Source organism: Dictyostelium discoideum, assembly GCF_000004695.1.
Source record: "Dictyostelium discoideum AX4 chromosome 2 chromosome, whole genome shotgun sequence".
Lineage (NCBI taxonomy): Eukaryota > Evosea > Eumycetozoa > Dictyosteliales > Dictyosteliaceae > Dictyostelium > Dictyostelium discoideum.
The window spans coordinates 4,351,255-4,373,754 of NC_007088.5; the positions used below are offsets into that span (position 1 = coordinate 4,351,255).

Sequence of the window (22,500 nt, forward strand, 5' to 3'; positions counted from 1 at the left end):
CTCTTCTTCTTCAAGTATTACAATTACAAAAGAAAAGGATAGAGATTTTTCAAGATCTCAATCAGATTTAAATTTAACAGGTGGTGGAAACAGTGGTAGTGGTAGTGGTAGTGGTGGATCAACACCAACCGGAAGACCACCATTAGTAGTTAGAGGTGGTATTCCATTACCAACTACCCAAAGTCATGGTAATTTAAGACCAATGTTACCAATAAATTCTGTTATTTTAAAACCATCAAACAATAATAATAATAATGATCAACCTAAATTTCAATCACCCGAATTTCCTCAATCAAAACTTTCAAAAACTTCACCTCAATCATCGAGTAATAATTTAAATTTAATAACTAAATCAAATAAACCACCTCTATCACCACCAACTCCACCACATCATAATCATCCTTTGCCACAAACTCCACCACATCATAATCATCCTTTGCCACCAACACCACCACAACATCCTTTGCCACCACCACCACCACAACATCCTTTGCCACCAATCCCTCAGTCTCATACTCCACCTCAACACTCTTTGCCATCAGTCCCTCAATCCCATACTCCACCATCACCATCACAACAACACCCATTAATTATGCAAACTAAAAAAGTTACAAGATCAACTTCACAACCACCATTACCTGAACAAACACATTCCTCAACTACTTTACAACCATCATCATCATCATCATCATCATCATCATCATCATCATCATCATCATCATCATCATCATCATCATCATCATCATCATCATCATCATCATCATCATCATCATCATCATCATCATCATCATCATCATCATCATCATCATCATCATCATCATCATCATCATCATCAATATCTAATCCACTTGGTAAATCAGCACCAACAATAACCCCATCAAGAAGAGTACCACCACCTCCAACTCAACCAAGAAATAGTTTAGAGAATAACACATCCGCTTCTTCTCCTCATATATCCACCGAAGGACAATCATTAAACAATCATCAACCAGAGCCAATTAATAATGATAAAAACAATACATCACCATTAAATTCAAAACCACTGATTCAACCAAGACCAATGGCCCCTCCAACTGTTCAATCAATTAATCAATTACGTTCTACTAATACCAATGGTATAAATAATGTTAACACTCAACTTCAAGATTTAGAAATTAATACTCCAACCAAATTGGTTGGTACAACAATTCCTCAAAAACCAGCTGCACCTTTTAGAAAAAGATCGTCAAGTACCTCATCTGAAGTTACTATTGTTCAACAACAACAACAACAACAACAACAACCAAATTTAATTACAAAATCTTCTCAAAAACCATCAAATGTAAATACTATTCAAAACAATAATAATAATAATAATAATAACCCCGATAATGAAGCTCCTTCTCCAGTAATAGAACAACCAACAGCACCAATAATTAAAAAGAGACCATTACCTCAAATTCCGAATCAATTGTAATTGAAAAATAACCACTTAAAATATTTAATAAAATAAATAAGAATAAATTATTTTGTAATACTACCTATTTTTTATTTCATTTTATCAAATCAAATCAAATCAATTAAACACCCATATTATATTCTCATCAGTTTTATTTCTGATACTGTTGATTAAAAGATAAAACCTTTTAGTTTATTGGTATTATCAAAAAATAAATGACCATATACAGGGGAAAAAAAAAAATTTGATTAGTTTTATGATAAATTAATTGATCAATAATAGATGTTTATTAGTTTTTTTTTAATATTTTAAAATGATAAATGACATTTTAATATTTCCCCAGTATTCCAACTCCAGATTCCAATTTTTTTAATAAAATGGGATAAAATATTTTTTTTTTTTTTTGATATAAATAAACTATTGTAGTATACAATTAGTATGTTATTTTTATTTATTTATTTTAGGTTTTTTAGTTTTTGTGAATTTAAAATGGTATGTTATTTTAGATTAGGTAATTAATAATTAATTGGTGGTGTAATTGTTGGAATTGGTTCATTAGTGTTTATGCTCCATTCTTTTTTAAATTTTTTGATGGTTTCGGACCATTGGGTTTCTTTTTGAGTTTTTGTGAGGTTGTTTTTAATTGAGTATTGGTTAAAGTTTGATAAAGTTCTTGAATATTCCAATCTTATTAGCTTGTGCCATTTTGATTTTAATATATCATAATCTAGTGTTGTGTTGTTTATTTGGTTGTTCCAATTATCAATTGATTGAGTTATATTGATGTCAAATAATGATTTGCATAACCATATCCATATTTGGTGAATAACTAATGAGATTATGTTCCAATATGCATGTGTTCTGACTAGATCAAGATTTGTGTTTATATAATTCCAGTTGAACCTGTATTTTTTATATTGTGCGTTTTCTGCAAAATGAAAATTAATATTGATAGTTGGATCTGGTTTAAATGCTTTGTTGTTTGTTTGTGGTTTATAGATGAGTGTGTATAATTTTGTTGTATGGTTTTTTGTTAGTGACCAGTTTTTGTTTCCATTGCAATTTTTATATATAAAATATTTTAATTTGTCGTGGTTAATGAAGTTGATTGTGTGCTGACAATTGAAAAACAAATGACCATAGGGATCATTATTCATTTCATTGTTGCAAATGGGGCAAACTTTGTTGTGTAGATGATTAATCGGAAGACATCTAGCATGGAATCTTTGCATTGTATCTCGGCCTTTTGGATCTTTTAATTTTTGAATTTTGACAAAAAGTTGGTCGTATGTGTATTTCCATAATAGTTGTATTGATTGTTGGTGCGAAGTAAGAAGTAGATCTGAATATTTCTTGCCAATATAGTCTTTTGATTTGCATTGGTGATTGTTTAGTATTGTCGAGTAGATTTCTTTGAGTGTTGGTGGTAGTGAAATATTATTTGTGTTTAATGTTTGAGAGGGTTGGTTTTTTGTTAATATTGGTTGTAGGATTTGAACTTTATCTTTTAGATGTCCAATTTGAGTTGCATAGTTTTCCCATTCTTTTTTTATTTTTATAAGGTATGGAGAAGAGATTGATTTGTTGATGATTTGATCCATCCAACTTATCATGTATATTGAATTGTTTGCAGATTTATGCATTTGTAAGAATCTGTTGTATATCCAAATCTTTTGAGCAACTTGACGTAATTGTATATTCCACATACCCCAACCACCTTCTTTTAATGGTTTTAATGATCTATCATAACACATCAAAGGTATTTTTGCACGTGAATGGATGGTTGATGTGTTGTTTTCAATGGAATTGGTATTGAGAGTTGGTGATTCAGAATTTGCGGGAGAATTCATAAACCATGAGATTAATTTATTAATTTGAATTTCTTCATCTTTTGTAAATTCTTCAAGGTATGATAAATATGTTATTGGTGATAGTGAGTAGGTGTTTATGATGGTTGTTTTTGTTTTTAATGTTGTACCACTAGTTTTCCATAGCACTAATGATTTAAACAGTGTTTTCATTGTTTCTGGTAATTTCCTATGTAAACCATTATGATTAAAGAAATAGCCAAGAACTCTTTCTGATTGATCTTTTTTGGTTATTGGAATTCTTTTTGATTGTGGAATGTTGTTTATTATGTGTTTATCAGTGATTTTGTGGGGGTTGATTTCTATTATTGCACTTTTGTCAAAATTTAAAGATGATGATGTTGAAGCACAGAAATTATCGAAATGTTTGATTGATTGTTGTTGTTGTTCGTAGTTGATGTTGTATGTTGTAGAGTCGTCTGCAAATTGGGTAAATTTGATTTTAATTTGTGGATTGGGTGAAATTGGTAATCCAATTATTGAATTGTCTGCATTTATTGTTCTTGCTAATATTTCAATTACAATTACAAATAAAGTGGCAAAAAAACCGAAAAAACAAAGAAATAAACGAGAATTTATACATATAATAAATAAATCACTGTTATATCTTCACCGCCACATTCATTCCTCTTAATTTTACCCTTTTTTTGCTCAATAAAGCAAGGGCTATCGTCCTATATACTTTTCAACAATGGCTGATGATCACTCAACTGAATTACAGTTAAATCATACAGATAACAACACAACCAATACAAATAATACCTCCACAACCTCAACAACAAAAAACAAAAGTGCAAAAATCGACACACCTAAAAAACAAACCCCAACAAACCAACTCTCACTAAACAAAGGACTTGATAATCAATTAGATATCATTGCACCTCCATCAATCACAAGACCACTCTCTTTCTTAGAAAAAAACAATAACACCATCAACATTAAGTGTTACTTTAATCAACCACACATCCGTGAAGAATTAACCTCAAAAGATGACACAAGAATTCAACAAATTCACAAAAACATTCACAAACTCTTCGAAGATATACTGTCGCCATCAGCATTTAAAATAATTGGTGCAACTGCCTTCGTAAATTGCAACGTTGATAAATTAACTTCAATAATCAACCTTCAAAACCAACTTGCACTAAATATCGACAAACTCAACTATAGATTCGATATATCATCAAATGATTATGCAATCATTAAAACATTCATTAAAACGTACTCACCCAAACATGCAAACGATGCAATTACAAACAACCTCACTAAATTCACCAGTTGTACATCAATTGAATCATTTACTGTCACATACTCATATGCTGTTGCGTTTAAAAGTTACATTATAACATATCATCTAATTGATCACACACACAACATTGTTGATCAAAAGATCGAACAACCATCTGGGATAAAATACATGAGAATCGATCCCTTGGTCTTTTTAAAAATAGACTAAAATTTTATGCGTATGCTGGGAATCGAACCCAGTTCGCATCCGTGGCAGGGATGCATCATACCACTAGACCACATACGCTATTTTGATATTTTTCGATAAACAAAAGCAGTAATCGTTCGTTACAGTAATTATTTATTAAAATTTTTTATAATTAATCATAAATAGTTTATTAGGAAATTAGATATTCTTTTAGCAAATTATGTCAACTCTTTATATAGTATAAAATGTAAATTATAATATTATTGTTGACTCAACAATATAAATATTTTTAATTAATTAAATAAATAAATAAATTAAACTCATAAATAAACAAACAAATAATTAAAATTTAATAAATATTAAATTAAATTAAATTATTAAGGTTAAATAAAATGAATATATAAATAAATATAAATAAATAAATTAAACTAATAAATAAATAAAATTCATATAAGTCCTTCTAGAGTATACCACTTCCGTTACATTCGTCAAAAATATTTAAAAGCAGTTTTTTTCAAAATTTTATTTTAAAGGATTATTAAATGAATAAATTTTAAATAAGATTATAGTCATGAATCCAAGCAATTCAACTAAAATGTAAACATAAAAATATTAAATTAAAATGAATAATATAATTTTTATTTTTAAACATTATTATCTAATTCTGGAGCATCGTTATTTTTATCAAGCACAGAAATATGATCGATATGGCTTGAACTTGATGGACATGTATGAGGATTATCACACGATGTTTGATTAGAGAATAATCCTTCAACTGATTCTCCATATTCGTATTCTATTATATCTGATAAATAATTACCATTTACATTATTATTGTTATTTATACTATTGTTACTAACATTACCATTATTTGGAGATTTAAGATTTTCAAAATACAATTTAATATTTTTCCTAAAAATGGCCACCAAAATAAATATAGAAATTGTAATTGAACAAATCAAAACTGGAACAATTATTTTTTTAATCAAATCACCTCTATCAAATTTATGAATTTTATTATTTTTTGTTACTAAATCATCGCTGTTTTCACTATTGTCAAAAAGATTAACTATACATTTTAAACAATCTTTTTTAAACTTTTCTAAATTTAAATTTAATGATGAATATTTATCAATGGTTATTAAATTATTTGTTCCTTTGATTGTTGTTTGAGTATCAATTCTTGAATTTGATTTTAAATCAATAAAACCATTATCCATTATAATTGCACTTGAAAATTGATTTGGAATTGTTGAATTTTTAAATTTTATTTCATAAGATTTATCAATTGATAGAAAGGACATTTTTCCATTTATTGTATTATTTGAAATTATTGTATTTTCCAAAGATAAGTAAATTGATTCCATAATTTGAAATAATGAAATCGTTATAAAACTATTTGAAGATTTTGAAATTATATTATTATTATTAAATAAACAATTCCTAAATATATTCGGATCCCTTGGTTGTGAGGGTCTTTTTGGGAAATATCCTTTAAAAAATGTCGATATTTTATTATTTGTAAATTGTAAATTATAAAATTGAATTACAAACCCATTCATATTAACTATTGGTAAATCCTCATTTGTTATCAATTCAATATTGTTAATAATGGAATTTTCCATTACTAAAGTTGACATTGTTAAATAAAATGGTGAATAAACCAATTTCATATTATCCAAAACTGTATCTACAAAACTAATATTATTAAAATACATATAAAACAAAGGTGTTTGATATTGATTCGTAACATTTGCAAAATGACAATCTTTAAAAATAAAATTTGCAGGTAAATCACCCTCTGTATAGTTTGCTTCTACAGACTCAATAAATTTAAAAGAACCAGTAGTTGTTATTGATGAAAAATAAAAATCTAAAGAATGATAAGGTTTATTTAGTAATGAATTTGAAAATACTAATGTTGAACTCCAATCTTTGAATAATAAATTATTAATTGATATTAATTTTTTATTACATAAAGTATTATTTTCAAATCCAACATATTTTATAAATGATCTTGAAACTGATTTCCCATCAATTATTAATAATGGTTTTTTCTTTATTTCTGACTCTTTGATTTTATTTCCATTAATATCTTGAAAATCAATATTAAAAGAACAATAATTTTTTAAATCTCCAAATGTTTTTTCACCAATTAAGTTTATTGTTGGTGATGTTTTATTTAGATCTATATTTAATATTAATAAAACTAATGAAACTTGATTAATATGAGAAATATTTTCAAATAATTGCCTTGATCTTTCTCCAGCATCATAAAATGTTTTACAAGGTGGATAAATTTTTGTATCCAGATCAAAAATATTAATACTTCCTCCACATTCCATATTTTCATAATTAATTTTTGATAAAAAATCAATTTTTAAAACAATTTCCTTATCAACATTTTCACTGAACGATTTACATATATTTAAAAAACAAATAATTATTATTAAAATGATTATATATTGTTTTTTAGATTTTTTAATCATATTCTTTCTGTAAAAAAAAAAAAAAACTTTGAAAAAAGAAATTTAACATTAATTTTCTTTTTATATATGTATAGGTTTTTTATATAAATAAGAAAAAAAGGTAGTAATAAATTCAACTTGAAAAATTACACACACAATTTAAATAAATAAAAAAGAAAAAATTAATAATATATTAAAAAAAAAAATAAAAATAATATATAAAAAAAAAACAAAGGAGAATAATAATAATAATAATAATAAATAATAAATAATAATAATATTTAAATGATTGAAGGGGTTATAGGGTGGGTGGTGTTAAAAAAATATTATTTTTATTAAAAAAAATAAATAAAAATAAATTACCATTTTTTATTTTTTTTTTTTTTTTTTTTGTAAAACTTTAATTATTATTATGAAATAAAAAAAAATAAAGATTTAAAATAAGATATAGAGACATAAAAAACAAAAAAAAAAAACCAAACAACTTCTATTTATTGAATACTTAAAATTATATATGAATAACAATAAATATTGACCACATAAATAGATTTAAATAAATTTTTTTTTTTTTTTTTTTTTTTATACAATTTTTTTTTTTTTTTTTTTTTTTTTTTTATTATTTATTTATTTTTGATTATTATTATTATTATTATTATTACCAAAAGTTGAACCAGTAAATGTTCTTTTTATAAAAGAATTATTACTTGTATTATTCATTAAATTTGAAAAGAAACCAGATTTATTATTATTATTATTATTAGCGCCGCCATTATTTATAATTTCTTTATATTTTTGAATTTCAACTTTACTCTTTTCCAAGAGGACAGCGAAATGTTCAACTTGAGATTCAGCCAACCTTCTTGCTTCTCTCTCCATTAATAATTGACCATTTAAATCTTCATCATCATAGTATTGTTTACGATGTTGTAAACCTTCGTCCAATTCTTTTTTAGCAGCCTCAAGCATTGCATAGAAAGATTCGGGAGTCATTGAATCGAAAGAACGTTTTTCATTGTCTTCTAATAATTTTGAAACAGTTTTACCAACGACACCCATTCTTCTCTTTTCATCGAGGAGGAGATCTTGAGATTTTTTATATTTTGATTTCTCTTGCTCCAATTCTGCGACGATTTCCCAACGATTTGAATGCCATTGTTGTCTTTCTTGTTGAATACGATCGTCGATTTCTTTGTTTTTAGATTTTAAATCATTTAATTCCTTCAAGAGTTGTTCATGATCATGATCACTAACTTTATTTGCACCATCGGCAATATGTTGATTTAAGAGTTGATTTGATTTTGATAATTGTTGTTGAGATTCTTCCAATTCTTTAGCTAAATTATCATTGGTTGCCAACATTGATTCAAACTCCTTACCTAGATCTTTAACTTTTTTCTCCATATCCTTTGATTTATCGATTTCATTGGATAAACGTTGTGCTAAATTATTTGCTTCTTTTTGAATTAATTCCTTCTCACTAGAGATATTATCAATGATATGTTTTAAATCGCCAACTACTTTTTCAGTCACTTGTTCACTATCTACTTGATCCTCTACATTTTTTCTATTGATTCTTTCTTTCTCCTCTTGGAAATTGAGAAGATCTTGTTCACGTTGTTTCACTTGTTGTTCAAGTTTATCTTTTTCATCTTGAATCTCTGATTGTAATTTGCTAATGGTTTCATTTAATTGTTGAATTTCTTTATCTTTATCTTGGATTGTATTATTTTTTTCAAGTAAAGTGAAATTTAAAGTTTGTACATCCTTTTGATAGGTTTCTTTTTGTGAGGCGATTAATTCATCTAAACCTTTAATTGATGATTGTGATACCATTTCCCTAATGGATTCATTTTCATGTTCCAAAGATTCTCTTTGAACTTCAACCTTTTGAAGTTGTCTTGTGATGCTGGTCAACTCTTCTTTGGTTTGTTCAAGTTGCTCTTCCAATTGTTGAATTTTTAATTCCTTCTCTTGAATTGATTGATCACGATTTGTGATTTCAATTGTTAATGATTGAATTTTTAAAGAGGTTTCTTTATTCTCCTGTTGTAATGTGCTAATCTCTTGTTCTCTTTGTTGAATATCATTCTTGTCTTGTTCCAAATGTTGTTGAAGTTGTTGAATTTGTAATGTTAACTCTTCCATCTCTTTAATATGTGATTTACGTACACATTCAATCTCCAAATTTAAATTACTTCTCAATTGTGATAACTCATCCACTTCCATAACTTTATTATCCAACTCGATGGTTAATGTTTTAATATTTGCTTCAAGAATCTCTTTATCTTGTTCAAATTTATTAAGTTCATTTTGGAGAGTTTGTTTCTCTTGTTCCAATTGTTCAATGGTCTCTTGATGTTGATTAATCTTTGATTCATTATCTTTATTTTGTTGTTGTGATTGAGTTAGCTCTAGAGTTAACTCTTGATTCTCTTTGGTTAATTCTTGATTTTTAATCTCTTCTTTCTCTTTAATTTCTGTTATCTCTTGATTTTTCTCTTTTAATTCATTTAATGCAATTTGTAATTCATCTTTAATCTTTACTTCCTCCTCTAATGATTTAATGATTTCTTTATTTTTTTCAATTAATTGATTATAAGTATCTTGTAAATTTTCAAATTTTTGTTTCTCACTATTGATTTCAATTTTTAATCTTTCAATCTCTTGTAAATTTAATTCCAATTGTGATTTTAATTCTTCAATATCTTTGGATTTTTCTTGATTTTCTTGTTGTGATTTACTTAATTGATCTTGTGTAGATTCTAATCTCTCTTGTAATTGATTTATACTATCTTTATGTTCATTAATCTCTTTATCCAACTTTTCAAGCTTTTCTTTATTTATTTTTATCTCTTGCTCTAATTTATCCTCTGTCTCTTTTAATATTCCTTTAACTTGTAAATGACTTTGTGATTCAATCAACAATGTATCCTTTACTGATGTTAACTCTAATAATAATTTATTTTCTGATTGTTTTAATAATTCTTTTAATTCAATTTGCATTGTTACATTATTTTGTTCTTTTTCAACTTCCTTTAAAAAATTTAAAAAAATAATAAAAAATTTTAAATTATTAAAAACAATTCCAACAAAAATTAATAATAATAATAATAATTTAACTAACCTCTTTTAATTTTTTAATTGATTCATGTTGATCATATATAGTTTGATTTAATGTTTTAATTTCAGGATTTTTATTATTTACAATTTTTTTTAATAAATGGGCTTCCTTTTGTAAAAAATAAAGTAAACTTGATTCTTCAATTAAACGATTTTGAAATTTTTTAGTTTCTTTTAAAAGTTTGGAATTTTCGTCTTTTAAATCTGTAATTTGTGCCTAAAAATTAAAAAAAATAAAAAATTAAATTAATTTTTTTTTTTTTTTTTTTTTTTTTTTTCCTTTTATATTTATAAATCTTACTTTAACTCTTTTAGATTTCTCTTTTGTTTGAAGTGAAATTGGCATATATTGATCAAATGTGCCTTTAACTTGTTCTTTTAACACTTGAGCATCATTTTTTTTTTCTGATGGATATGGTGATGACATTATTATTTTGTGTGTGTGTGTGTCTCTATTTATAAATTTTATCGATTACTTTACAAAAAAATAAAAAAAAAAAATAAAAAAAATTATTATAAAAACTAATGTGAGATATTTTTAAAAAAATAAAAAAATATTTTTATTTTTTATTTTTTTTTTATTGGATATGAGGATTTATTTATAAAACACTGGTGAGATTATTACAAAAATAAAAATAATGTTGATTTGTTGATAGTTTGTTATATGAAAAATGATAAAAAAAAAAAAAAATTAAAAAAAAAATTAAAAAATTAAAAATTAAAAAAAAAAAAAAAAACTCTGGGTAAAGTTATATTTATATTACCACAAAGTAAAAAAATTTGAATTTTTAAAAAAAAAAGAAAATTATTTAATACGTGGTGTGAGTAAATATATATAAATAAAATAAATAAAAATAAATAAAATCAACTACAACTATTTAAATAAAAGATTATTATTATTAAATACAACAAAATAATGAATATTTATGAAATATAATGAAATACAACAAATTATAAAAAAAAAAAAAAAAAAAACTTTTCCGACCAAGTCTTATTGAAAAATTTTATTTGAAAAAAAAAAAAAAAAAAAAAAAAAATCAAAAAAATTAAAAATATAACGGTATTGTTTTTCATTGGCTAACTGATCAAAATTGACGTCTGTTTTTATAAAAAAAAGGAAAAAAAAAAAAAAAAAGAATTTAAAATAAAATTAAATTAAAAAAATAAAACAAAAAAAAAAAAATCACCACATGACATTTTACAAAACTTTTATTAGGTGATATCATTGTACGTATACATTATATTATCAATTATTACAACAACCATTAAAAAAAATAAAAAAATAATAAAAAAATAAAAAAAAAATAAAAAAAAATAAAAATAAAATGAAATAAAATGAAATAAAATTAAATTAAAAAATTGTGATTAAATAAAATAATAATATGGTTATATTTATTTACTTAATGAGATAATTATTATTATTATTACAATATTGAAATTATTATAAAAATAATAATTGAAACAGTTGGTACATATAAGGAAGAAGAAGAAGAGGATGATGGAGAACCTAAATCATCCATTTCTTTAGTTTCATTTGGACTTGAAATTTCAACAATATTTGAAGTTTGTAATTCACCATTAACATGGAATTGATTATTTGGTATATTTATAGAACAACGAGCATACAAAGAGAAACATTGAATATGATTTCCAAAACAAGTGATTGAATTTTCATTTGAAACTTTATTTTGTACGGTACATACAGCATTTGTATCACTTTGACAAGTTGAACCACCAATATTATCAACACAATATGTTGGACCATACCCATTACATTTAATAAATGATGATGAACCATTAATCGTCAAACCCCTTTCACTGTATTCACAAATAGTTGGTTGAGAGTAGTCTGATGAGGAGGAAGAAGAAGACGATGGATAACTTGTTGTTGAGGAGGAGAATGTAGTTGATGGATAACCAGTTGTCGAAGAGGAATATGTAGTTGATGGATAACTAGTTGTCGAAGAGGAATATGCAGTCGATGCATAACTGGTTGTGGTTGTTGTTGTTGAAGAGGAGAATATAGTCGATGGATTTGTAGTAGTTGTGGCAGAGCTAGCACCACTATCATAATAATAAAAAGCACCATGGAGAGTATAATATATTAAACCATCAACTAAAATAAAGACACTATGAAAACCATTTCCTGGTTGTGCATAACATACATATTCATAATCAGTTTGATTGATGAATGTACATTCAGAATTTCCAATACTTATAGTCATACTTCTATTTGTTAAAAAGCAACCAAAGAAAACAGCTTCACCACCATTAGAACTTACAGGTATTATTGACGAAATATAAAGTCCATTTGAATCAAAACAGCTTTGGGCTAAACATGATGAAAAAAATAAAATTAATATCAACAAAATCGATTTCATTTTTTTTTTTTTTTTTTTTTTTTTTTTTTTTTTATTAAATCTTAAAGATAATTAAAAAAATAATATGATAATAAAAATAATAAATAATATTAATTATAAATTAATAATAAAAAAAAAAAAAAAAAAAAAAAAAAAAATTTTATTTTTATATTCAGATTTTAAATTCTTGTTCCAAGAAATAAATCAAATTTTTTTTTTCTTTTTGGCTTTACAATTCTTTTAAAATAAAAAAGTTTGACAAAAAATAAAAATAAAAAGAAATCAATTAAATTTTAGAAAAATACAGAGACTATTTATTTATTTATTTATTTTATTATTACTATTATTATGTTATTTGATATTATTATTATTATTATTTTTTGACAATTTGATATTAAAAATTTTTTTTTTTAAAAAAAGGTTTAATCAACAGGTTCTTTTAAATTATTTAATAAAGTATTTAAAGTATTTACAAGTTTTAAAATTTTAGCATAGTCTTTCTTTGCTTCTTTAATTTCATTGACCCAAGCGTCACATTGTTTTTTGATAGTATCTTTTTGATAGAAAAAGTGAGCAAGAATGACATCTTTAAATGGTGGTGGTGGATTTTGAATCATTTCGATCATAGCATATTGAATAGTGGAAGGAATGAGATTATGATTATAGGATGAGGAAGAAGCAATACCAGACTTTGTACCTATTTGACTTTCGAAACCAGGTTCATTAAAGAAAGGTTCAGGTACTAAAATCAAGGATTGAATTGAAATGAAAACCTGTAGGAGTGTTGAAGTATTTGGATTCCAAGTTTCACCGGAACTACCAGCCCAAGTACCAAGAAGTGATAGACAAACCTTACCATTGTTATAGAGATTTGGATTGAATCTAACTGAACCACCACCAGTTGTTAAAATGGTGACATGGGGTGGACTAGATGGATACTCTTGTGGAAAAGTACAATTGAATAAGAAACAACCACCACTATAGGGTGTATCTTTTGGACCCGTGATAAGACATTGCATTGCATCGATATTCTTTTCATCGACTCTAACAAAGATTGAAGACTCATAAGAGAGTGGTAATGATTTCATCATTGAACCTTGTTCTTGAGCGATACGAATGGTTCTAGATTGAGTACTAGTTTTATTTGATTTTACAGTTTTCAAATCTGAAGTATCAAATAATAATGGTTTCATAGCTTGACAATATTTCTTTTCAATACTTTCAGTTGAATCAACACTACCAGATAATTGTATTGATGGTCTATTTGCTTCTAATTGAGCAACCTCATCTTTAAATTGTTTCAATTTTTCATTCATTTTCTTTGATATTGTAATTATAAATCTTTGTAATTCTAAATTTGATTGATTATTTGCATTGGTTGTTGTTGTTGTTGTTGGGTTTATAATTGTAATTGGTATAATACTCGAAGAAGAAGAGGAAGAAGAAGAAGATGATGATGATATTGATGTAATGGAATTAATAATATTACTAAAACTTGAAGTTACAGATGAAGTTGGAGTTGAGGCAGCTGGTAATGTTGGACTTTGATCGACTCTTTTTAAAAATAATTCAACCTGTTTTGAACATTCATTTATATGATCACCCAAAGATGTAGTTTGAAATTGTAATAATGAAAACAAGGAAATATATTGATCCCTATCCAATAATGTAGAGATCAATTTAAAGAGTGCACTAAATAATTGAGAATGACGTTCCAAATCCATTAATGATAATTCTCTACAGTAAGTTTCAATGAATGGCAAAAGACATGACTCTTCTAAAACGTCAAATGGTGGACTTGAATTTCTAATCTCTGAATCGATTGCATTTACCAATGAAATGATCTCAGAGTCTCTTTCTTTTTGTGCTGCTAAAAATGCATCAACATTCCAACCACTCTTTGCTTGACCTCTACCATAACCAGTACCTTTTGCCCATGGTGATTTATCCTCACCATTTGTAGAAAGGGTAGTGGTGGTAGTGGTGGTAGTTGTAGTAGTAGTTGGTGGTGATGATGGTGATGATGGTTTATTACTTGTTGATAATTTTGGTAATGAAATATCATGCCCATATTTAAGATTGGCTCTTGGTGAATTTCCACTTAAAATCTCCAATTTAAGTAAAAAGTGTTTTAATGAGGAATATGATCCAGTACTTGATAATGCATTCATTGGATTATTTACATCGAATGAACCATGTTTTTCAATAACATCTTTCAAATGATTTAAAAGGTATCTCATATCCCAAACTTTAATTATTATTATTATAATAAAAAAAAAAAAAAAAAAAAAAATTATTAATTAGTAATTTTATAATAAATTTTAAAAAATAAAATATATAGTATACATGCCTGGATTCCAATTATCTAATTTTAAAATATCTAAATGAGTGATTCTACCCAATAAAAAACCTTGAAGTCTTGGTCTAATAATTTTTATAGTTGGAGGATAGAATGGATATAAATCTTCTGTAAATAAAACTTGAAGTTCAACATAGTCCTAGATATATATATATATATATAAATATATAAAAGAGATAATAATGATTAGTTTTAATAATAATTAATCAATATTTAAATATATTTCGAATTTCTCTTACATATTCAAATTCTTTTTTAATTTGTTGAAGTTGACCATAAACTTTTGAATCTTGATCAAATCCAAAGATTTTAACAGACCAAAAATAAATATTATCATCAATTGGTTGTGCTGAGAAACCCTTTAAAAATTTAAATTTAAATAATTAATATTATTACTATTATTATTATAATAGTTGTTTTATAAATGATACATACTAATGAGTGAACATTTTGCATAATACTAAATAAATCATTTGTTAAAACACCAAAAGCAGCATCACTACTGAAGATTGATTTAACTTTTGAATTTTTCTTTTCGCCTAATTTTGCTCTAATCTCTTGATCTTTCTTTGCCCATATCTTTTTCATTTTTAATGTTTGCAATCTGATAATTATTATTATTATTATTATTTTTATTATTATTATATAAATTGTAAGCTTTAAAAACTAAATACATATATACATAAACGCATATATATATATATATATATATATATATATATAAATATATGATTGATAATTTTTAAAAACTTACGCTTCTTGAAATTCATCATTTTCGAAATTATCATCATCCATATCAAAATCATCATCATTTTCTTCCTCCTCATCGTCGTCATCGTCATCATCATCATCATCATCATCTTCTTCACCCTTGCCATCTTCATCTTCATTAATATTATTGCTATCATCATCTCCATCTTCCTCTGTAGCTTCATCACTGTTATCCTCTTCATTTGAGTGTTTTGCTTTTTTAGTTGGTTCTTTAATTGATTGATTTTTCTAATTTAAATATTTATATATATTGGGTGAGAAAAAAAAAAGAAAATAAAAAAAAAAAAAAGAAAATAAAATTGTAATGTATATATATATATATATTTACTCTATCATGTTGGGTAACTGCCAAATTTAACACATCAGAGAATGTTACAATTGATGAATCATTTTGAATTCCTTTATTAATATTTGCAATCCATTGGTCATTTGATCTATTTGAAAAGTGCTTTATATTATTTCATTTAAAAGTTTTTTTTTTTTTTAAAAAAAAAAATATTAATAAAAATATATATGATTTATTTAATATATAAAAACTTACAAATTGTTTAATGTCACTAACATCTAAAGGAAATGAAATAGAAATTTCATCACCTCTAAATAGGAGGTCTACTTTATTCTTTGATGATTGAATCCAAATGAAATCATCAGGTTCGCTCAATGAACTTTGCCATTTTTCAAATATCCTCTCTAAATTACCTGCCATCTTTTACATATAAATAAATATATAAATAAAATATATTGGAAAAAAAAAAAAAAAAAAAAAAAAACAATAAAAAAAAAAAAAAAAAAAAAAAAGTAAAAAATGATCTTTTTTGAATTAAATTTTATTTTAATTTATTTTTTTATTATTATTTTTTTTATTATTATTTTTTTTTTTTTTTTTGAAAAAAAATGGAATTTTTTTTTTTTTTTTTTTTTTCAATAAAATTCTAAAAATAATTCTAAAAAATAAACCCTAACTGATTATGATGATAATTGACAAGTTTTGAGATTTGGAATTTATACCTGCAATATATTTGAAAAATTTTCCAGGTTTATAAATAGATTATCTATTTTTTATTTTTATTTTTTTTTTTAAATTTATTTTATCATTTTTTTTTATTTTTTTTTCCTAAAAAAATGGGAATGTTCAATTATTTAATTTATTTTGAATGAGTAAATATTTATTTAAAAAGTGAACACAAACAGATCATTATAATGATGAAAATTAATTTTATGTTTTGAAAAATGATATAATATGTTGTTGAATAGTGATTGGTAATAATTAAAAACTGGATTTCATTTTAATAAAAAAAAAATAATAATAAAAATACAATTATCCAATATTAGTCAATCGGGTTTATTATTCTGGAATAAATAAAAAAATTACAAACAAAAAAAAATAAAAAAGAAAAGAGTTTTTTAAAAAAAAAATTTTTTTATTACATTTTTAGAAATTTGTTAAAACGAGAGAGACGATTATGATAAAATAATAACTATGATAGTTTCTATTATTATTGTTATTGTAACTACTATTTTCATTATTATTATTTTTATTATTATATTTATTATTATTATTGTTATTATTATTGGTTTTTAGAGGTTGAATACTTTAGTTTTATCCAAAGAAGATAAGAAATGGACTGGTAAAATGGTTTCTTTAACTTCAACCATTATCAATGAAACATTTCTTTGTGTTGAGAGTAAAGTATCATAAACTGCTTTTTCTCCCAAGATTGTTGGATTAATAATTTTAAAAGCACCTGAAGTATCACTGTTTTGAGAAAATTTTTGAAGAAAAAAAAAAAAGTTAATATATAATTTTTTAAAAATTTTAAATATATTTTAAAAACTTACCCATTTGGTAATGAATATAAATTAATATTTTGAGGGAAAGTTTGAATGATTTCAGAGATTCTTTTAATGATTTCTTTATATTTCATACCCTTTAAAACTTCCATTTTAAAGCTAAGATCAGTTTGAGAGTTTGTATTCTTGTAATTCATAATTTGGAAAGCAATGACTACTTTGTGGAAAGTGAAATTATAGTAATCTGAGAGATATGGGAATTGTACATTCTCACGTAAAGACAATGAACGTTGACAAATGATCATTGAACCATTGGCAATCTCATAGGACTTTAAAGTTTTATGAGGATCTAAAGCACTGACACCATTTGAATCTTCACCAAACAATAACAATGGTGAATTTGGATCATCGGATTTATGGCATAATTTTTGATTTAAAAATGGTATTAAGCAACTGATTGGCGAATTTGATTGACAAACTTTGGTACTAATGAATTCGAGTTGCTTTTTGTATGGATCATAATATTTGAAAAATATCAATATCAAATCATTATTAATTGGATCAAAGAATAAATTCTTTTCGTTTGGATTTGGTAAATTTGATACTTCCAAATGGAATCTCATTTCGGTTGCTTGACCATGCATATTTAAATATTGTGAAACTTTTTGAAAAAATAAAAAAAAAAAAAAAAACAAAATAGAAAATTAGTATTAATTAATAAATAAATAAATTAATTAATAAATAAATAATAAATAATAAAATAAAAAAAAATTACTTACAAATATCTTCATCATCTAATAATAAAGGACATCTTGTAACTCTACTTGCTTTTGTTGGAGTTGGATCCCAAAACCAAATTCTTTGTCTTTCAAATGATACTCCATATATCATTTGAATTTGGAGTTTCAATTCCAACAATGTTGAAAGTTTTCTAATCTTTATTGGATTGTGTTTAACAAAATCTACTAATTCAAAGCTTTGACTCTTTTCAAAATCATAATCCAAAGTTAACTTGATCGTATGATAATAAAAGTTTTCTTCATCCGATTTTTGTTTTTTTAATTTTTCATTATTTACATCATTATTACTATTTGTATTATTGATAATATCACTATTGGCTCCATCCAATATGCTATTGTTATTATTACTGGTGGCGGTACTATTTACATCACTAATTTGTTGTTGTTGTTGTTGTTGTTGTTGTAGTTGTTGTTTTTGTTGTTGCTGTTGTTTACTATATAATTGAATATGTTTTGATGTTTCATTTGAATAAGATAATAAATGATTTGTATCTAAAATATTTTGTGATAAAAAGTAAATTGTAACTTTTACTGTTAATGTATCATTATCTAAAAATCCATAATCATCTTTTTTAATTGTATCTAATGGTAAAAACTTTTTAAATCCCCAATTAACACTACTATAACAGAAAGTGTGGAACGAATCTAGAAATAAAAATAAAAAATATATTAATATTATTATTTTTTTTTTTTTTTAAAAAAAAAAAAAAAAAAAAACAACTTACATTTCTTTTCAGATTTTTTACTATCTTTATTAACAACTTCTAAAATGAAACAAATGTATTGTCTTATCTTTGGTTTAGTTTTTGGATCAACATAATCTAAATATAAAGAAAAGAAACCAGATGCACTATTACCACGTGGGAAAATATAAAATCTCCAATCTGTATTGTATAATTTAAAAACAGGTGAATAGAAATTTTTATCCAATGTTGAAAATCTTTCAATATTATAACTAAATGAACCAGTAACTTCCTCTAATTGATTTGATGCAATTGGTTCTTTTGTATCAATATCCATTGAATCTTGTGATTGTCCCAATGCCAATTGTTGTTGTTGTTGTTCAATCATTCCATCTTTTGATACTGACAACATTGTACATTCATCTGGATTATTATTGTTATTATTATTATTGTTATTATTATTATTATTATTATCAATAGGACCAGATGAAGATAGTGGATCTTGTTTTTGTTTCTTTTCACCACCACCAGATTTAATAAATTCACTATCAATATCACCATTAATTGCAGTGATCGTATTCTTTAAAAATCTTTTTGTTGGAGGGTTTTGAATTGCACTTGATGATGTGCTTCCAATATGACTATTATCCTTACTAGTATTACTAGAACTACTATTATTATTTGATGTTAATGCTGGGAATAAATTTTTATTGAATGGAATTGGTCTTAAGAAATCTGATGCAATCACAATTAATTCTACATTGATAATGATTGTGCCATCTTTAAAGAATCCATTCTCTGGTTTGAATAATGTTGAAATTTTCATAAATTTTTGAAATAACCAACTAAATGAATTATATGAATAAATATTACTAATATCTAAAATAAATAAAAAATAAATAAAAAAAAAAAAAAAAAAAAAAAAGATAGTTAATAACTATACCGACTACAAAGATAATAATTTAATTTTGTAAAAAATAAAAAAAAGTTTGTTACATTTTTTAAAATTTTTTGAAGGATTATCTTGATTAACGATTTCAATTGCAAATGATATATGCTTTCTAAGTAGTGGTTTGGTTTTAATATCAACCAAATCTAAATAAATTGAAAAATAATCTGTTAAATTCTCTAGAGGATAACTAACCAATTGCCATAAGCATCCTGCTATTTCAAAAGTTGGTGAAAATATTAAATCTATATTTGGTTGTTTCTTTGCATAAAATGTAAATTTACCACAGTCTGGTTGTCCCAAATTTGATGAAATTTCAAAACTTATTAAGAAAAAAAAAAAAAAAAAAAAAAATTAATAAAACATTATTATTATTATTATTATTATTATTATTATTATTATTATTATTATTATTATTAATAATTAATAATTACTTGGGAGAAGGTTCAATAAAATTTGAAGACATAACAGTAAATTCAATGTTGATTATGATTGTATCATCAACAATGAAACCTGAATCTGGGTTTAATAATGTATTTAATAAAACGAATTTTGGGAAACCAAAATTCATATTCTTATCATCATAAACATGATCGACCCATTTCTTTAAGTTCTTTTCTGGATTCTTTAAATTTATAATTTCGATTGCAAAAAATAAATGTTTGATCATTAATGGTTTAAATTTAACATCCAACAAATCCAAATAAACTGAAAAATAATTTGGTGATGAATATCCATTTGGGAAAATATATATTCTCCTTTATTATTTTAAAAATATTTTAATTATTAGTAATTATTATTATTAATATTATTATTATTTTATTTTATTTTTATTTTAAATATATATATGTCAAACTTACCAATTCGAACCACAAACATAATAGGTTGGTGAATAAAAATTTTCAAAGTGATGAGAGAAATTTGTCAAATGATAAGAGAATTTGCCGTATGGTTTAATATCGTTTGGGTCTGATAAATCAACAGTTTTTGGCGATTGAATTTCAACTTTTATCTTTAATTTATCGGATACTAAGTAACCATTATTTGGATTCAATAAAATTTGTAAATTTAAAAATGAAATGAATCCCCAATTTACTCCTTTAAATGAAAATACATGATTTGATGCTATAAAATTTTAAAATAATTAATATTAGTTTAATATAAAAAATTAAGAATTAAATAATTTTTAGGAAAAAAAAAAAAAAAAAAAAAAAAAAAAAAAAAAAAAAAAAAAAAAAAAAAAAAAAAAAAAAAAAGGTGGGGGTTGTGTGTGAGTGTGTTATCAAAATTAAAAAAATTAAAATTAAAAAAAAAAAAACAGTTATGTGACTGTGTGTATTATGAGAGAACTATCATTATTTAATAACTTACTTTTCTTTACATTCTTTGACTCATCAAATTGATTTATTAAAGTTAATGTGAGAGTGGCCTCTTTTTGAAACATTGGATTTGTTCCGATATCATAATAATCCAAAAATATTGATATATTACCAGGACTATTATTTCCCTCTGGGAATATTAATAATCTCCTATAATTTAGAAGAAAAAAAAAAAATAAAAAAATTAAAAAAAAAAAAAAAAAAAAAGTGTGTTAATAAAATACAAATAATTTATAAAAATAATAATTTTTAAAAACTTACCAATTTGATTCACATAAATTAAATATTGGAGTATAGAAACTTTCTTTATAAGCTGAAAATGTAGGTATTTCAACTATCCAAACACCTTTGGTGGGGGTATTTTCAATAAGAGGTTTATAATTACTATTGCTACTGCTACTATTTACACTGTTGCCATTTGACATTTTTACTACGCTATTTACACTACTACTACTGCCGCTACTGCCACTGCTGCCATTACTATTACTACTACTACTTGTATGTGCATTATTGCTACTACCACTTGGTGTACCAACTGCACTATTATCATTGTTGATGTTATTATTATTATTATTATTATTATTATTATTATTATTATTATTATTATTATTATTATTATTATTATTATTATTATTATTGTTGTTGTTGTTGTTGTTGTTGTTGTTGTTGTTGTTGTTGCTATTTACAGAATTATTTACATTATTAATTTCATTTACTACTAGTTGATGATTTTGATGATTTACTAAAATTGGTGTTGTGGGTGGTACCACTATGACTGTACTATTTGTATTTGTTGTTGTGGTAGTTATAGTCCCTCCGCCATTTACAACGTCAATCATGTCAGTTATTTCATTTATACCATTGTTATTCATTTTTTTTGATGCTATATATTATATTTTTTTTTATTTTTGTTTTTTTTTTTGGTTTTTTTGGTTTTTTTTTTTTTTTTTTTTTTAATATTTAAAATTTTTTTTTTTTTTTTTATTACTATTATTTTTTTATTTTTATTTAAAATTAATTAATAAATGATTTTAAAAAAAAGTTGAGAAAAAAAAAAAAAAAAAAAAAAAAAAAGATTA

The 22,500-nt window shown here is 24.2% G+C and overlaps 8 protein-coding genes and 1 non-coding gene across 9 annotated transcripts in view; 2 read left to right on the forward strand and 7 right to left on the reverse strand.

Moving 5' to 3' along the window:
* Window positions 1-1,456, forward strand: part of gxcX (FYVE-type zinc finger-containing protein) — a gene marked incomplete at both ends in the record, with an annotated part of 3,600 nt that extends 2,144 nt beyond the window's left edge. Inside the window, one exon of the mRNA XM_639011.1 lies at window positions 1-1,456. This exon is cut by the window's left edge and continues 1,619 nt beyond it. Within this exon, the coding sequence (XP_644103.1) occupies window positions 1-1,456 (1,456 nt within the window).
* Window positions 1,457-1,953: 497 nt separating this feature from the next.
* DDB_G0274673 (hypothetical protein) lies at window positions 1,954-3,459 on the reverse strand (the record flags this gene model as incomplete). Its single annotated transcript, XM_639012.1, has 1 exon — window positions 1,954-3,459. One exon carries the CDS (start codon window positions 3,457-3,459, stop codon window positions 1,954-1,956), a length of 1,506 nt encoding a protein of 501 aa, XP_644104.1.
* A 538-nt stretch (window positions 3,460-3,997) lies between these two features.
* Window positions 3,998-4,762, forward strand: DDB_G0274671 (hypothetical protein; the record flags this gene model as incomplete). The annotated part of the gene is made up of 1 exon (XM_639013.1): window positions 3,998-4,762. One exon carries the CDS (start codon window positions 3,998-4,000, stop codon window positions 4,760-4,762), a length of 765 nt encoding a protein of 254 aa, XP_644105.1.
* A 7-nt stretch (window positions 4,763-4,769) lies between these two features.
* On the reverse strand, window positions 4,770-4,840 carry tRNA-Gly-GCC-1. The gene has a single exon. It is a non-coding gene; the product is annotated as a tRNA-Gly (tRNA).
* Window positions 4,841-5,385: 545 nt separating this feature from the next.
* On the reverse strand, window positions 5,386-7,086 carry DDB_G0274891 (hypothetical protein; the record flags this gene model as incomplete). The annotated part of the gene is made up of 1 exon (XM_639014.1): window positions 5,386-7,086. The coding sequence occupies one exon, from the start codon at window positions 7,084-7,086 to the stop codon at window positions 5,386-5,388; it is 1,701 nt and encodes a 566-aa protein (XP_644106.1).
* A 747-nt stretch (window positions 7,087-7,833) lies between these two features.
* DDB_G0274893 (hypothetical protein) lies at window positions 7,834-10,756 on the reverse strand (the record flags this gene model as incomplete). The annotated part of the gene is made up of 3 exons (XM_639015.1): window positions 7,834-10,242; window positions 10,334-10,546; window positions 10,631-10,756. 3 exons carry the CDS (start codon window positions 10,754-10,756, stop codon window positions 7,834-7,836), a joined length of 2,748 nt encoding a protein of 915 aa, XP_644107.1.
* A 997-nt stretch (window positions 10,757-11,753) lies between these two features.
* Window positions 11,754-12,710, reverse strand: DDB_G0274895 (hypothetical protein; the record flags this gene model as incomplete). Its single annotated transcript, XM_639016.1, has 1 exon — window positions 11,754-12,710. The coding sequence occupies one exon, from the start codon at window positions 12,708-12,710 to the stop codon at window positions 11,754-11,756; it is 957 nt and encodes a 318-aa protein (XP_644108.1).
* A 401-nt stretch (window positions 12,711-13,111) lies between these two features.
* On the reverse strand, window positions 13,112-16,525 carry DDB_G0274897 (hypothetical protein; the record flags this gene model as incomplete). The annotated part of the gene is made up of 7 exons (XM_639017.1): window positions 13,112-14,937; window positions 15,100-15,187; window positions 15,288-15,407; window positions 15,484-15,652; window positions 15,803-16,047; window positions 16,148-16,267; window positions 16,361-16,525. 7 exons carry the CDS (start codon window positions 16,523-16,525, stop codon window positions 13,112-13,114), a joined length of 2,733 nt encoding a protein of 910 aa, XP_644109.1.
* An 872-nt stretch (window positions 16,526-17,397) lies between these two features.
* On the reverse strand, window positions 17,398-22,293 carry DDB_G0274899 (hypothetical protein; the record flags this gene model as incomplete). The annotated part of the gene is made up of 9 exons (XM_639018.1): window positions 17,398-17,575; window positions 17,659-18,271; window positions 18,390-19,055; window positions 19,136-19,972; window positions 20,090-20,364; window positions 20,477-20,800; window positions 20,903-21,167; window positions 21,414-21,571; window positions 21,683-22,293. 9 exons carry the CDS (start codon window positions 22,291-22,293, stop codon window positions 17,398-17,400), a joined length of 3,927 nt encoding a protein of 1,308 aa, XP_644110.1.
* Window positions 22,294-22,500: the final 207 nt, after the last annotated feature.